The sequence below is a fragment of the Chanos chanos genome, chromosome 6 (assembly GCF_902362185.1).
Source record: "Chanos chanos chromosome 6, fChaCha1.1, whole genome shotgun sequence".
NCBI lineage: Eukaryota > Metazoa > Chordata > Actinopteri > Gonorynchiformes > Chanidae > Chanos > Chanos chanos.
In genome coordinates, this window is record NC_044500.1 from 29,182,913 (window position 1) to 29,200,535 (window position 17,623).

General features: G+C 41.3%; 1 protein-coding gene across 1 annotated transcript; it reads left to right on the forward strand.

The window, feature by feature from the left end:
* Positions 1 to 2,827: 2,827 nt before the first annotated feature.
* Positions 2,828 to 8,457, forward strand: LOC115814626 (probable nuclear hormone receptor HR38). Its single transcript, XM_030777529.1, has 7 exons — positions 2,828 to 2,916; positions 4,701 to 5,551; positions 5,712 to 5,841; positions 5,972 to 6,135; positions 6,403 to 6,605; positions 6,760 to 6,938; positions 7,191 to 8,457. Exons 2-7 carry the CDS (start codon positions 4,703 to 4,705, stop codon positions 7,448 to 7,450), a joined length of 1,785 nt encoding a protein of 594 aa, XP_030633389.1. The 5' UTR covers positions 2,828 to 2,916; positions 4,701 to 4,702; the 3' UTR covers positions 7,451 to 8,457.
* Positions 8,458 to 17,623: the final 9,166 nt, after the last annotated feature.

Here is a 17,623-nt window from a genome sequence, read left to right on the forward strand (position 1 = left end):
TGCTTGGCAAGATACTGAACCCCTGAGGCATTCTCCGGTTCTTATCCACCGCACGGCCTTCAAACCGAGTGTTATGACAACTCATCACAGTAACACACTCAGACTGATATGGACCACATCTGTTGGTGTTAATGTTTAAATGTTTCTATTTATGGAATGTTTAAAGGTGATTGATAGCAATTTAAACCCTGTAATTACATATTTATTGCCATGAATTTACTTTAAGAGTGTTCTGTGAGAATACACTTCAGTCAAGTAGAGATTTCAGTATACGGTATCGTGTATTTTATAAGTGCTCAGAAAGATGGTGTTACATCCTGAGAACATTATGTGGAATAGTATTCTGAAAGTTTATGACAACTTCAGACATTACCTCTGTCAAACATTTTTTGGAGGAGATCTCAAGTTGTGCCCAGGCATGATTACTAAGCTATGTTCTACTTCTATTTACAATAGAACTTGGCAGCTTTAGCAGAAAACATTCAGAACAATTTCAGTTTAACTCAAGATTTGACTTGTACTCGTGTCAAGTGGTGTACAGGAAATTAAATGGCTTTGTCAGGGCTGATGACGGTCAGACAGTTGGTAGAAACTGTGTGTGTATTAGAATAATTTCTCCTTCCCCAGGACGACGGAGACAGCTTAGAACAAACAATTTCTACATGGTCTACATAGTGGTCATGCCTGGATGAGGTCAACAGCAAGCATAACCACTATGGCAATTTTGACTTACTTAGAAGTAATAGAGACCCTCAAGGACAGAGCAGCTGTGCCTATAGGTTTTTATACTTTTACCTCATCTCCAGGGAAACTCGTATGTCCGTGGCTATATTTGATGTCTCTGAGGACATTCGTCTTGCTCTCTCTCTCTCTCTCTCTCTCTCTCTCTCTCTCTCTCTCTTCCCTTCTACTATTTTAAAATAAATTCATCCTCATTAAGAACATGTTAATACGTGCTGAAGAGTGACGAGGTAATTAGTGCTTTGCAGATTCTGCTGGCTGAGGTTGGCACTTACATAATCACATAACAGAAATATTTAACGCTAAACATTTGGCCGCTGACAAACTGCCATGGGCAGATGGAGACGAGAGGTTACTATAGAGCAAGGACTTTCAATTGTTAGAAGTTTTTCAATTAACACCTCCTTAGAAGTTTTTGTGGCAGTTTAGTTACTTTGGCTGATTTCCTTTCGAGACTTAATAACATGTAAGCAATATTATACTTTTATTCTTAGGCATCATTATTTAAAGATAATTTACATTTTTTTCTACGTTTCATGAACTGTAGAGTGAATTTGATGGGGGATGTTTCATTTTCATGAGCCTACAGCTGAATTCAGCTGAAACAGAGAAAGTAGTCCGTGGACACAATTTTAGATCATTTTCAAAATTCTAACTAAATAACGAGTTTTTTTGTTTGTTTGTTTACTTTTGTGTATGGCTATTGGATATAGAAGGTTCTGTTTTCTAAAATAAGAAGAACATTTCACACAGGAAAGTCAACTCTGATGAGCATGCGTATACTGTTCTGTATAAACCATGTCTGACTTGTTTCATCATCAGACTGAACTACATTGGTTCTTACCTAACATTTGGGAAGATGCCTTTTTTTTTTTGACTTTCACATCAACCAACCTCCTGACTCATAACGCAGCTTTTCAATTATATACATAATACAAAGAGAAATATCATCATTTCCCCACACACACAAAACTCATTAAGATCCATCTGATCTTCCGAGAAGTAACTCCTTGCCTATCCCTTATTTTCCGCCTTCAAACTTTAGAACATCTTGAGTAATGTTCTCAGTCGACTTGTCCTGTCATGTTGTGTTTCACTAGGCTATGAGGCTGCATGTGGCTACCTATTGGTCCCCGCCTTGTTCATTTTTCCAAAGTCAGCACTGCCAGTAATTGACACAAAGCTCCATGTACACACCCCATGTCACAGTTTCTCAAAATATGCATCCAGCTGATCCACATTACAATGGAAGCTACCTTACCCATATTATATAACACAGTTGTTCTTAGAATGCCAGACTTCCCTTCCGTGCATGAGAAAATGTGCACTGTTTACTTTTTGTCCCTTTCCGTAAATGAAAGAGTGTACTTATGTACACATTTACATATACAATATTTAATATACAGCCTTCAGATAGCACTGTGACATATCTGTGTCGAGACTGTCAGTCAATTAATAATCAAAATATGTAATATGAGATGGAACAGAATGAGAGAAAGAAACGTCATGATGAAATATGAGCAGGATTTGTATATTTTGATGCAGTCGTTCTTATCTGCTGCTGGAATAAAATGAACGTATAAATGAGCGGACTACATCACCCTTTACGTTGGTTAAAAATAAACTTTCCTATAGCAGTAATATCAGTAGGTTGGCTAATACTTTAAATTCAGATTTCCATACCAGAACATAGACTTCCTTATTGTGCCTTTGTTATAGCTTGTCGAACACACAGATATCAAGTGCAAAATAAATTTAGCACCTGCACATTTTCTTACTGAGCTTTTAGCAAAACAGTGGCATCACTCGATGTCTATATATAGTTTATTCCCGACTGTTATAGCCCAGCGCGTGTTGTCACTGCGGTCTATTCTTAGATCAGAGAATTCGGCAGTGTTTGCGTCAATGGAATCCCGCGTGTGCGTCAACGATAAAGGACGTAAGACTATGAACATTTTCATTGGTTCTTTGTCCGGAAATTTCTCCGCCTCAATCCATTTATGGAGAAAGACACGCCTTAAGAAAACGTAACGGCAAAATATATTGAACTGTGCGTCTGTGTGAAGAAGCGCAAACAGTTCCTGGGTATGAGACTGAATGTTGCTCCTTTCATCGTATCAAACCATTAGGATCTAAAGGAATACTGACCCTGGTTTTGGAGAACATTTCAAGCAGGTTGGTAAATGGTTCTCACTCATATTTAATTCTTTCACTGTATGAAACTGCTGTTTACACTCATTTTATAATTCAGTTGCGCCAAGGGGGTGTGTTACTCTTAGTTGTAGGTAAAGACTCTGCACACTTAGTTTCTCGTTGCGTGCATATTTCTGAATATGGTTTCTCAAATTCAGTCAATACTTGTCTGTTTCTGAATAATAGTATATTCCGTTAATTAACGATTTACAGTGAATTTAATTGTCAATAGCTGATTCATATCCTTTTCAAATTTTTATTTTTCTCGAGTATAACTATTTTGTCATCTCTTTCAAGTTTTCCATAAGCTTGACCCTTGGACTTAACAATAATTTAAATGATTTAATTTTAGAACGCTCGGGTATCAGTTCTTGGTTGAAGGAACCGTAGATGTCAACTTGTGGATTATCTCAACGGCTTTAGCGTATTTTAAAGCCAAGTATCTTTAACCGTATCATGTACTGTTGTTCTTGTATGCAAAACTGAATATATCTCAGCCGTCTTTATGCGTTACCGTTGTGCTGGATTTGATGATGTAGAGCAAACAGGTGGCGAAGTGAGAGGCATTCTGTCTGTTTTGTAGGTGGCGGTAGCGACTATCGAATGTCTCCCTGGCGTGTCTACCTTGTCCACAGCTTATTATAATTGCACGTATTTGTCTGCAAGCACGCCCCGTGCATAGTTTTTACTATGACCTCATGATGTTAACGTCCTCCGTGGGGGGTCAAGGATGCTCCCCGCCGTCTCTAGACTTAGGGGTGTGTGATTGCCATATCTTAATACTGTACATAAGGAATTCATGGTTGACCAGATAGCACAGCAAAAAGACATAATATTCTCCATGTCAGTGCAGTTTCACATTGTAATATGGTAAGCTACACAATGGTTGGGTTGTGTTTATGTATTAGTAATTAAGTAATTATCAGTAAAGACACTCATCGTAAGAGTAGCTGAATAATATTTCAGGTCAAGGTAGACTGTACTGAGCTTGTTATGTTCAGTTGTTCAGTTCAGTTTCCCTGCCAAATAACATTATTGTTATTATTATTATTATTATTATTATTATTATTATTATTATTATTATTATTATTATTACTGGTGTTTTGTTATGGCTTCTTTATTTTTTTTTAAAGCACTTAAAAGCACTGCAGAGAGTATAACGCTTCACTCAGCTGTTACACTCATCCATATAGTAATCCTTGTTTTGGTGATCAAGAGGATCCCCCTTTCTCTAGCCACCACACGTACATACACATGCACACACACCCCTGTTCCGCCTCTCTCATCCCCTAACCTTTTCGTTGGCACCCTGCTTAAGTCTGAAACCCGAGCCCATGTACTCCTTAGTGCTGTCAGTCCAAAGGGAACACAGTTGCCGTGTTTATAACCAAAGGGGGTTTCAAAGCATTAAGAGCTGGTAATGGAATATCCCTCAGATAGACTATCCTTCTTCAGATAGCAGGCTTTCTAAGCTTTTCTGGGAATCTCTGAAAGATCTGTGAAAGTCCCTTGGTGCGACTGGGAAGCCTTGAAGAAAATGTGACTGTTTTCAGGTAGTTGTGCAAAAGCCTGGTTACAGTAGTAAATAAAAAAGGTGTCAAAAAGCAACTCCTTTTTGATCCTGCAACATGACAGGCATTGACAAATTTTGGGGGATTAGTGAAGGGGGGGGTGGGATTAGCAGAGAGTGTCAGCTACTGCATTTGAAGTCGTAAACTTTTTTTTAAAAATAAAATGTGTTTTTGTTTTTGTCTTTGCCATTACAGCAATGCCCTGTGTTCAAACCCAGTATGGAACCCTGCCTTACGAGAACAATTACTTCAGCCCCGACTTCCTGAACCCAGAATTCTCCACAAAGCTGGCCATGGACCTCAGCAGTCAGACAGAGCAGCTCTCCACCCCCTCCCTGCCCAGCATAAACACCCTGGTGGGTGATTATGCCGGGGAGTTTGATGCCTTCTCCTGTCACATCAATACCTCCTCCGCTGCGGTCACAGCCACTGGCATCTCCACCAGCATCAACAGTCCTGTGGCTGGAGGTTCCAGCCCTCACAGCCAGCAGTCACCTTTCAAACTGGATGATCTGCAAGTGTATGGGTGTTACCCCGGCACCTTCTCCTTCAGCTACCTAGATGAAACTGTCTCGTCCTGCGGCTCCGACTACTACGGCAGCCCTCTGTCGGCGGCCGCTTCACCCCCAACCCCGGGCTTCCAGTCCCAGCCTGCGTCTGCCTGGGATCCCCCTTTCAGCCCTTTCTCACCCAATTCTGGTTGTTGGGTACCGGATAAAAATGGTCTGCCCCAACAGTCGTCTTTTTTTACCTTCAATGCACCAGTAGAGCAGCAGTCACCCTTAGGGGGTCACGAACCCCATCTCGGTGAAGAGGATACCTTCCCTCAGCAGTCACAACATCAACACATGTCCCCCATGCATTTCCACCCTCTCGTGATGGAGCAGGGTCCTCTTGATACCCCCGTGCTTCTTGAAGGGTCCCATTCATCACCCAAAACACGGAGTCCAGGAGCTAACGAAGGTCGCTGTGCTGTGTGTGGGGACAATGCATCCTGCCAGCACTATGGTGTACGCACCTGTGAGGGGTGCAAAGGATTTTTCAAGGTGAGTAATCAGTTTACCTCAAGTTCATTTCTTGTTTCCCTAAGACCACTGGTTTCTCACTGTTTTTTGGGGGGATTTTTCCACACAGATGTGTTTCTCGTTGTTTCTTGGTTATTCTTGTATCCTAATGCTTTGTGTCTGTTTTGGTTTGGTTTTACAGCGAACTGTACAGAAAAATGCTAAATACGTGTGCTTAGCCAACAAGGATTGCCCCGTGGACAAACGACGGCGGAACCGCTGCCAGTTTTGTCGTTTTCAGAAGTGTCTTGCAGTGGGCATGGTTAAAGAAGGTGAAAGAACATGACATCTGTTCTGACATCAAGATTCATACATCAGAGATATTCCATATGTGATAAATATTCGGATATAATTGTGATAGCTGTGTGATTTACTCAAAGTCATTTGTCTATACCCATGCAGTGGTTCGCACAGACAGTCTTAAAGGTCGAAGGGGTCGGCTGCCTTCGAAACCTAAGAGCAATCCAGACACAACCAGCCCTGCTACGCCTGCAAATATCATTGCCTCACTTGTTAGAGCTCATATTGATTCCAGCCCCGCCATGAACAAACTAGACTATTCCAAGGTAAGTTACTGGACTCTTTTACCAACAAAATATATGAGCATGAAAGCATAAAACCATAAATACAAACCAAAAAGAGAAATTCTGTCCAGTCTGTAGATCTTCATGGCATACCTCTTTTGTTCACATATTGAAAACCACATTATTAATAACTGCTGTTCAGCTGAAGAACTTGTAGTGTTGCTCTTACTTAACTGAGCATAACTTGAATTTTAGGAGTAGGGGTGTGACCTTATCTAACTGGTACATCTCCTTTCCCTTAATACCCAGTACCAGGAATCAGTGACGAGCCTGACAGAAAAGGAGGATGCAAGTGACATCCAGCAGTTTTATGATCTTCTCACTGGCACCATGGACGTTATACGTAAATGGGCCGAGGCCATTCCAGGGTTCATGGCGTTCTGCCCAGAGGATCGGGAACTTCTCCTGGAGTCCGCTTTCGTTGAACTCTTCATTTTGCGATTAGCATACAGGTGAATATCACTGTGATGGTCATGTGAGGCTTTTTTAAGTGCTTCAGACAATTTTAATATAAAACAAACAAACAAACAACAACAACAAAAAACTTCTGTGTGCTTCTGTGTAAGTGTTGGATGTTAACTTGTCTATTGTTTCTTGGGTCCTAAGATCAAACCCTGAGACAGACAAGTTGATCTTCTGCAACGGTATCGTCCTGCATCGCTTGCAGTGCGTGCGAGGCTTCGGCGACTGGATAGACTCCATTATGGATTTCTCCCAGAGTCTTCATCGCATGAACTTAGATGTGTCAACTTTCGCCTGTTTGGCAGCCCTTGTCATCATAGCAGGTAAGAAATGAGTCAAGTTAAACCAAAGACCACTCAAATACTCTTACACCATGACGTCAAAAATCACACTTATCATCTAGCAGCCTAAAAACCAAATTTCGCTAACCACAACTCCAACACAAGTTCATTTTCTTGAATCATCCAACAATTTGACATCAGTTAAGAGAGTACTGAGAAGAGGGGTTTTTTTTTTTCTTTTTCTAACTTTGTTTGGAAGTCAACTTGAGTTTTTTTCTGTGTCTTCTCACTCAGACCGCCATGGACTGAAAGAGCCCAAGCGTGTGGAGGAGTTCCAGAGCCGGCTGATCACATGCCTCCGAGATCATGTCGCAGGTGGCAGTCCGGACCCCAACCGACCTCAGCCTAACTTGTCCCGTCTTCTGGGGAAGCTGCCAGAACTGCGGACTCTGTGCACCCAAGGCCTACAGCGGATCTTCTACCTGAAGCTGGAGGATCTGGTGCCTCCACCCCCCATTGTGGACAAAATTTTCATGGATACCCTGCCTTTCTAAAAGGGGGACTGGAAGAGGTGGAGGAGAAGACATGTCTTTGTTTGACGGTGCTGGATTTTGAAAAACAAACTGCTCAACAAGGATAGAAAGAGTAGAGAAACTAAAGGACACAGAGGAAGAAACTAGTGCAGTAATAATTATAACAACACAACCAGGGAGACTAAAGTCAGAAAAAGAAGTTGGCTCCTTCCACGGCACTGATTCTTTAATAGGAGGCCAAACTGATTTGTTCTCCAGGTTGTGAGGTCACTGTTACAATGGTATCAGCACATTTTCCACTTAATTTTCTTTTGGACACTATTTCATGGAAACGTCATGGAATTTTATTGTTACACAGATGGGTTTTTTTTTTTTTTTGAACAGTCATACAAAATTTGAGGGCATTTAATTTCTATATTTTTATTATTGTCTTGGTGTTTGTAATTTTGGAGTGGCTTCGTTGCTATGCAAATTCTTCACGCTGTAAAGTTCTTCAGTAAGGGAGTTGTGAATGTCTGTGAACACGTTATGTTTAAAGTAGTATTTATGCATAGGCCATAAGCCAGAGATTTTTCTAGAAAAAATTGTCCCATCTTTAGGAAGGCATTGTAAACAAAAAAGAGACCAGAGCAATCTACCGTACAGGTCTCTCTCTGCCACTTAAAGATTGTTCCCATGCATAGAGACAGCTTTATTCACTTTAGCATGGACATTTTTAAAAGGTCTTTAAAAGTCCATATAGTGGATACATAAGAGGTCACGGACCAAAGGAGGACTGTTATATTGCAGGTTATTTGATGATATACACCTTTAAAAGCCTTATCTTCTTGCATATTATACAACAGGTCAACTACACTGGCCATCTACCACTGGCCAGTAATCTCATAAAAAGGGAATATATTTTTTGGCTCTCCCTTTGACATTAGCACAATCGTGACTAAACTAATATGCCAACAAATCTAGTAAATGTCCCATATCACTTCAGCGTCCATAGTGCCTTAGCCAGCTTGCGTCACGTTTTCACAAACAGATGTGCGTCTTTGTATACGCGTTTCTAAGTATTTTGGATATCAGATGAACATCACAGTGTTTTCAAATAATTTCTCCTGTATCTCTTTTTGCAATACATTTATTTTTATGTCACTATTGCGGAACTTTCAAGATGTTCTTGGACATACTTCAGTTCAACCAAACATGCTGAAGTGCAATTAACATGTTTTGTAATTGAAAACAGAAAGGTGTTTGTTTTCAATTGTTGTGTAATACTTGAAGTATCCATATCTATTTTTTGTAAAGATCCTAAGGACCCTATAATATCAAATATCATGACTGTGGGGTGAAAACTATCCTGTTGATGGATAATCACAGTAACTTGTATAGCAATCACCCTTGTATTAAGGCACCCAGAATTTTTAATGAGAAAACCTTTGCCTTACAATAGCCTTACTGACAATGGTAAAAATGTGTACTGTTGTTTTAATTGTATTTTTGTTTTATTTCTAACTTACATCAATATATCAACTGGTTACATGACGAAATGTGAAAAATACATTAGCAGCTACGAGCACTTCAGAGTTATAATTGTACTTACATGAATATTTTCTCTTTATTTTCTATGTTTGTTATACGTGTGTACGCTTACAAGGGAAAAAAAAGACTTTATATTTGTGAGATTTCGTAAATGTTGTAAATAAAGAAGATATATATATACGGAGACTGAAAAACGTATTTAATAAATACATTCAAAACAACCAAAAACTTTTTTGTCTTTAGTATTTTGTCGGTAATACACATTTAATTTTATCTTTAATTCAAGCGCTACTAGCCGACAAAGGCTATCTTGTGTTAACCCTGTCAAAACTGCCAACACACACACAACCTGCAAAATTCTCACTATGAAGCGTGACATCTGCACCCGCGTGTGTGATTGGACAGGTGACTGTGACGTCACGGCAGGAAGTGCCTTTTTCCTATCGGTTAACCCACAGCGGTATTTTGAGAAGTCAGGTTTGACAGAGATGAAGAACCGTCATGGCCTTAGCGTGTCACCGTATTATCAGTTAACAGTTAACAGTGTGGAGAGAGAGAGAGAGTACCATGTAATTCAAAACATCACACTTGCTTCAGCTAATGTTCGCCCTTTTTTTTTTTGTATCATACACTGTGCATATGTACCAGAGCAGTATGTCTTTTGAAGTATGATACACAGCATATTCAAAAGATGTCAAAGATGTTTGCAAAGCAATCTTGTCTAAAGTGTCTAAGAGAGAAATAGCACGGCGGTGAAACCTGAACATGGGCTTGTCACTCACTGGAATGATGCTAACTCACCCAAAATATTTCGGTAAGTCCACACAGTGTGACTGGTCTCACAGTGACAGGTTATGGGAAGGTCCCAAACCACAGAAAATGAGAGATCTCTTATCTACCAAAATAAGCGGAGGCACCATCAACAAGTCATTGCTGTTTTTTTTTTCTTTTTTCCGACGGAAACTCTTTTTTTTACACAATTTTACAAAATCCACAATGCGGACAACGCAAGTACTTTCAGTAGACACAGCAGCAGGGACAATAGATGACCTGACCCAGGCTCAAGTCCCAGGTATTGTCTTTTTATGTGAATCCTTTTTTTTTTTTATGTGTGACTGAGGTCAGACTAAGCTCATTTAGGTCACATTATTAATTACTGGCTGATGAGACCGTTGGCCAGTTTCTCAAGGCTGATCTGTCAGCTGGCTTCCGACACAATGTTAATCAAAAAAAAGAGAAAAGCCCTTGCTTAAAATCTTCCATCTTATACCTTCATCACAGTTAATGAACATGCAAAACACACATGGCAGCTGCAAGAGAGCACGTGGAGGGGTGAAGGCGTTTGGCTCGTGGTCAAAATACTTACAGTAGTCTGATACTCATGGCTTGTGACTCACCCAGTTTTGCTCTACCTGTGATAAGTGAGACAAGCATGGTGTCGGAAACCAAAAATGGATTCAGTTTTCGGTTCTGTGGATGGCCGCCATTGCGCGAGGTGTTAACAGTGGTATAACACAGGCCTTCGAACGAGGTCCCGCCCTCTGTGCCAGGTCTATTACCAAGGCCTTTCAGCCCCCTGCCTCTATGTGTCAGACATCTGATCATGTCATCTGGACTCCTTTTTTGATCTTTGGCAGGCACAATGGAAAAAAAGCGAGGGAAAGCAGAAATGAGGGGAGGGACAGAAGTATAGTAACAATGGTGTAAAGAAAAAAAGGAAGGAAGGAAGGAAGGAAGAAAGATGTTATATACAAAACAGAGCTGCAGGCATCTTCAGGAGACTGTCATATTGACATCAGTTCCCTTCTATAAAGATTAATGTGCATTTCATGGAGTGTGGCATTGTGTAACACCATTCCATGGGGTCCTTTGTCATGCCTCACTGGTCACAGTTTAAAAAGGAACAAACGTTGATTCTTCATCATTGTGGCCTTGACCATTTCCTGGTAAATGAGGGCATGTAACAAGTCTTGTTTGCTAGCTGACTAGTTACTCAATTGCACATTAATGCTGAAAAAACTTAGGGTTGTTTAGACAGCTACACAAATGGAAGATACACATATTATCACAAATGTATTTCAATAAATACACACTCAGTCCAACGTTACAGTTATCTGAACTGGTTTAGACTGGTCTTTTCATTGGTTCGTCTTTGATTGATCATGTATGCTCAAAAGTCTTTCTCTCTCTCTCTCTCTTTTGGTTGCAAATTTACATCCTGGGAAGGGGGGGTGGTACAGAATGGTGTGTTTGTAGAGCGTGTGCACAGCATGGGGCTTGAGTTGCGTGGTCAGCTGAGTGTTATGTTTTTGTAGTTTAACGTAGGTAACATCTAGAGCACCTCCATATTTTATTCCAAATGTGGAAAGGACTGGACACAAGTATGCCGAGCACCCCTTTGCCTGTCACGTTATACTTGGGGTTCAAAGAGGTGTGCACTCCAGTGTGCACTCCATCTTTTATTCCAAATGGGGAAAGGCTCAGGTCCAAGTATGTCAAACCCCTTAAACTCTGACCTGTTGCCTGTTGCAATACACAGGGGGGCTTCAGAGAGGTGTGCCTGTGTACATGACGTGCATGCTAAAGGTGATGGTTTCCTTGGCCTCGAATTTGACACATGTCATCTATGATTTGCATGGCGAGGTGTCAAGTTCACAGGGTAAATCTGGTTTCCGGTTTCTGAAACAAAAAGAAGATTGTGAGCCGCCCCAAACCCCCAACCCCCCCCCCATTTCTGTACTCTGATCTGCAGTTTAGGGAGCGCACCGTATCTGCAGCATGGCTGTCTCGCTATCTCTAGAATCCAGCGCTGATGGCTTAATCTACAGTTACCTAATGCCTGCCTTTCTCAAGGCGTAGTTAGTGAAGTTTCTTGTCATTCCCATGCTCCCCGCAGTGAACTCTGAGGCAATCTGATGCCAGTGATAATGAACATCCGATGAATGCCTAGCTTTAAAAGTGTAGCGGGCCCCTGCAGCCCGTCCCTCAGAACACCCACGCACTGACGTCCCTGCTAGCAGTGGTCAGTGAGACCAGTCTTACATTATACAATACTCTGGCATTCTGACAAGACTCTGACCACAGTGTGGAGACCTGTGTCTCATGCAGCGTACGTGTGGATGTGTGTGCGTGCACATATGATATGTCCACCCTGTTCGCCGCGCCAGTGGTCTTGTGACTGAACTGAAGGACTGACACACGTACAGATACATGGACGAACATGTTTATATACGTGTGCAGAGATAGACAAGCGAGAGAGGAGAGAGGGAAGGAAGGAAGATAAAAAAACTCTTCTCCAGAGGGTCTGTGACACAAACCAGAGGTCTTGTTCGTATGGTTGCTGCACCTGTCACTTGTTGACAGACTGAACTGTAAATAACGTAGTGAGGTGGTTCAGTGTTAAAACTCCTGCGGTCCATGCTGATCTCTCCAGACCAACATCCACCATTTGTCTGGCCCCTAACCAGCACCACTGTTTCTGTCCACTAGGCGTAAATCCACTCTCAATTAAGATCCAAGCATGACCTAAGTCAAGACCTAGGTCAGGGCCAATTCATTTTCCTACCACATTCAATTAATAAATTACTTCATCTTAACTCCAGAACAAACCCAGACCAGGTCCTTCTGCTTAAACATGAAATATTTTACCCCTAGCCTGCTTACTTTGGCAAATGAAGTCATGCCATGTTTATATTTGCCAAACGGTGGTCCTATGAATGTCCTGTTCACCCACGTACCCCAAACCATAACCCTGGACAGAGGTAATGCTGGATTTTTGTCTTCTGAATTTAACCAGCAGACTCTGAGAGTTTAAGAAGCTGATACTGAGCCCATCCAGTGTATGAGGGCAGAGCGAGTGGCATGGAGGCAGGTGTGTGCCAACTCATTTATCAGCAGCCCTATGAAAAGATCCGGTCGGATTACAGAGGTTTCCAGGGTCCAACAATAGCCAGCTCTAAAAATAGCCATCCAGCCAGAGGGTTTTCCACTTGCTATGCTGTCTAGACCCCATGTTAAACGAAACCCTGTACACATTCATACAATCATTTATCTGAGCCAGTCCGCTGAAATATCCGGGGAAAACACTATGATCTTGCTGATCTGTCGTTAAATTGTAATATATAATAGATCTTCATATTAAGCAATTTGGACAACAAATATACAGTTGAAAAGAAAAGAAAACCAGAAAACTCCCGTTGGCACTCCGTTACTAAAGAACCCACACTTTCTAAAGGAGATGTGAGCTGTGTTGTGTCAGCCCAAACCAAACCCACCTGTTGGAGGCAAAGGTGAATTAGAGCTGCTGTGAAAGGGCTGACCGTCACACTCTCTGATTAGTCATCTGAAATTGTGGCCCATTAGAAGTGCCTTACATTCTTAAAGCACAGAAGAACAGAAAGCTACAGCTGAGAAAATACTGCAGCCTTCCCCTGTCCTCTATATCAGTTATCCTAGTCCTGCTCTCTTGAGATGAACTGCTATAGATTTATAATGTTTAAAGGGATAGTGTTACCAATGCTCACACCTTCCTATACCCACTCTGCCCCACACCCACCACACAAACACGCGCATGTTGTATTGGAAACTTCTCTCCCTGCCCACATAGAGAATATGAGAATGTTACGATTATAAAACAAGAGTGACAGGACGGGTTGGGTTTCACCGGCAGATGAGAAGCTGTGGCCAGTAGACCTCACAAGGTTTTTTAAACGGTGCCTTGCATCCCATTCACATTCCCTGGACGCGCACCAAGACCAGGGCGCAAGGACAGAGGAAGTGCACATGTGACTGTCTTCTGGCCAAGAAGCACAAATTTGAACAACATTTTACATTATTATATCATATCATCAAATTTCCATCAAGGGGACAAGATGATCGAGAGTGGTCAAGTGTGTGCATTTTGCTCTTTTGTGTCACTCCAATACTAGTGAGTGGTGCTATAGATGGGTGTTTCTTCTTTCTAGTCAAATTAGTTCAGATGGTGGTGTCGGGACCAGGGTAAAATAAAGTCTGTTGTTCTATGGGTACACAGGATTGAAACTGAGAAATACTGCTGTGGTCCAAAACATGCTGTTACGCGCTGCATTATTAATCATTCATACGTTTCAATGGGCAATGATTAAAGGGATATTTATTGTTTCCCGGCGGTTCAACAAGAGGTTGAGGTTTTAGATTTACAGGGGTAACTAGCATGCCTCTTTGGTACTTATTTGGAAAGTGTTGTAAAGGTAAGCAGATGGTCATCCGTGACAGGTAGACATGAGAGGTCATTTGGTAGACACTTCAGGTCAATTGGTGCACACAGGCCTATTTGATCTTTTCTATCACCTTCTCTTTGGTATAGCTTCCTCTTGCATGGTATATATGTATGTTAGCACGTTGATTTAGCTTTGCTAGATAAGATGTTTTGAAGTCCATGTTATTATTAAACATTACAATGAATGGCCCTAAAATTCTAAAGGTAAGTACTAATAACTGAATATGTTTATATGTCTCTCCTTCAGAAGTGCACAGCTGAGCGACTGGCAACAATTTTTGAAATGGTCTTTCTATGCCTCACCTTAATATAACCAAAACCACACTTGACTCTCAGAGGTTACTGCTTTTTACAGAACTAGACAGTTGGTTACTTTAAAACCGCAGAAGGTGCACTGTGAAATGGAGTTTGAATTAATATGGAAACAAAGAAATCACTGTCTGTCCAGTAATAACTTTGCGAAACATCATTTTGACCCTCTCTCTCATGCATCAGTCAGTAACCAAAGCATTTGGAGGGTGTTGTAATTAAAACTAGATCATCTGGTGTCACCTAAGATGGAAAAAGAAATGAAATGTTTTTGGGTAAGGATAATCCGACCCTGCTTGGCTCTCTGCAACAGAGAAATGTTTCTTGACTGAACTTTTTGGTCACTCGTCCAAAAAAAAGGTGGGCGAGACAGATTTAAACCTTTGGCTCACAGAGTGCATCAAAAACACGTGAAGTGGTGACACTGTCACAGCGCTAAACCAGGGGTCACGTTAGTCACAAAATCAGAAATTGGCTTAGAAGACACAGCCGCGGCCTGGTACGGGTGTGCATGAGTACAATTTTGCATGAGCAGTTCACAACAGGCCTCTGTCTCCAATAGACCACCCAACAGTATACTCCATTAGCATGGGAAGATCTTGGGTACTGTGAGCTGTCATTCACATCTTTATATGTTTTAAAATCCCCATTTCTGTTTCAGGGGAGACATTTTTGAATGTGTGGGCATTTCAAGTCCCAAAAAATAAGGCAGCGAACATGAATGTGGCTGTAAGCTGAATGGAAGCATTTGAGGCTGGTGGGAGGATGTGAAGTAGAAATGTTTCCCACAGTTCCAATGGAGAACAAGGACCGCTGTTTCAATGTCCATAGTCAAACACAGGCCATGAATGACGTGTATGCAGGAAATCATATGAATAAAAGGCTTTTGGGTAATAATTTGAGAGAGGTCATTCCCACTGACTTGTCTTGCATTTTTTTCCCACTCCATCACCAAGAGCTATTGTTTGTAATAGTACATAAGTTCACAAAAAGAACAAGAAAAAAGGGGAATTATGATGGTGACAGGGTTACAAATGGAAAAATATGACGACTGAAAACAAACGTTACAGTTTTTTAAAAGTATGGTGACTGCTACTTTTCCAACACAAAAGGCAAAAAAGTCTCTTTTTTCTGTGTCTTTTTCACTCGCTTTCACTCTCTTCTGTGTCTTTTTCACTCACTTCTGGTGAAGTTCTTATATTCAGAGTTATTCATCTAACTGACGCTCCTCTCCAAAGTAACTCTCAGCTATCTCCAGCATCAGACTTAGCATAAGTTACCGAGCACCCATGGAGAGCTACAAAGCTCAAGATTAAACCCCACCATCTGTCAGTTGCTGGGCAATTTCCCTTTGTTAAAAAAAAAGTGCATATCGCACCCTGCATATGTCAGTGTAAAACTGACTCAAGCCTGTTATGAGTACTATGCAAAATCAGCAGATATGTTTTGTGCTTGTCACAGAGCTGTTTTGGCTGATGTGGCCAAGCAGATTTATGAAGGCACACATGCACAGCTAAGCACATACAGCTAGCATTCAAGAATGACTCCGCTTGCCAAGCAATATGAAGCATGCTTAGATCACACAGCAACCTGTAAATCAACAGGGGGGTAAAAATAATGTACTGCACTCGAGGACAAATTATACACAGAGAACATGGGGTATGTAAAATAAAAGTACCACTAAAAATTTCACTACATCACTTTTGACATTAGAAGCACATGTTACACCAAACTTCTGCCGTGCTTACGTAATGTTTTGTAAAGTAATGCAAGGCTTTGCGTAGTAGACCATAGGAAAACTTAATAGATCTCCAGGGCCATGGTGTGGAAAACTTCCCTGTAAATCTGGCAACTTGAGTCAATGGTCAAGTCAGGATTGTTTTATCCCCGAGAAGAGTTTTGGAACAGGCTACTGGAGCAAACTGCGCATTCTCCATCTCCCCACCTTTCTCTGCAGGGGGAGCATACTGATATATGAACAGCATGTTCCTTGGGTGGCTCAGGTTTTATCTTCACAGACTTTGAGGGTGAGGGCTGGGGTACAGCGTGTTTCCAGCATTAGCCCTGTCCAGTACGGAGCAACAAAAATAGACACCGTCACATGAAATTAATAATGCCACTTAGAAGTGGCCGAGTGTGTGTTGGCGGCATGGAACTTTCTTGGATTAGCGCATAGCATGTCACTTTGCAACAACTGCAGATTCAACTGATATTGTTTCACTCGACTATGACTAAAACGCCTAAGGGAAACTCCATTACTTACAGGACAGGGGCCTATAAACCTGTTGGTGATATTTGCATACAACACTCTGTCATAATGTGACAACCCTTTGATTTCTGTTACAGGGTGATAGTATATCAGAGCTATAAATGGGTTAAAGTGTACTGACCAATACATGCTGAGCTCCACACTGATTTTCTGAGTTATACTGTGAAAGCACAATATGCTTATGGGGTTTGAGGTGAGTTGTCATTAGTATAGTAAATTTTTCAACCTAAAAAATTAAGTGTGAAATTAATTTATATGTTGCCTGGTGTATATTCATGGCCCCCAAATCCATCTTATGTTTCTGTTTGGTTCTTCCAAACTGTGCAATCTGCTTAAATCCAAATTACTGGAATCTACTGAATCCAGGAGTCTTTTCCTATCACAAAGTGAAACTATTCAAGCAATTCTGTCAATCTTATCCACTTCCAAGACTTGAAATCAAGGGCAAATGACAGTGATAAAAAAAAAAAAACTCTTGGTTTTTAAATGATAATATGCCAAACAAGATCTTACTAAATTATGCAATACGGTCACAAAGCTAGCTTGCAACTCCCTCTGTTAAAATAAGAGTTAAACAAGATATTTCACTAACTGTAACTATCAGATGGCCTCTCGTATCGTTTGCTTTCTTGGAAAGAGGCATCACAAATTTTGCCAGCGTGTCCAGACAGACTTAGGACATGGTGAACGTAACAGATCTCCGCTATGCATGGCTCACGCCGATCAAAGGAGAGTTGACCCTTTTTAATCTCAATGTGATACTATGCTACTGTTATCCTGACCTCCCTCGCTAAATTCACTCGTAAAGCGACATAAACCCTCAGGTAGG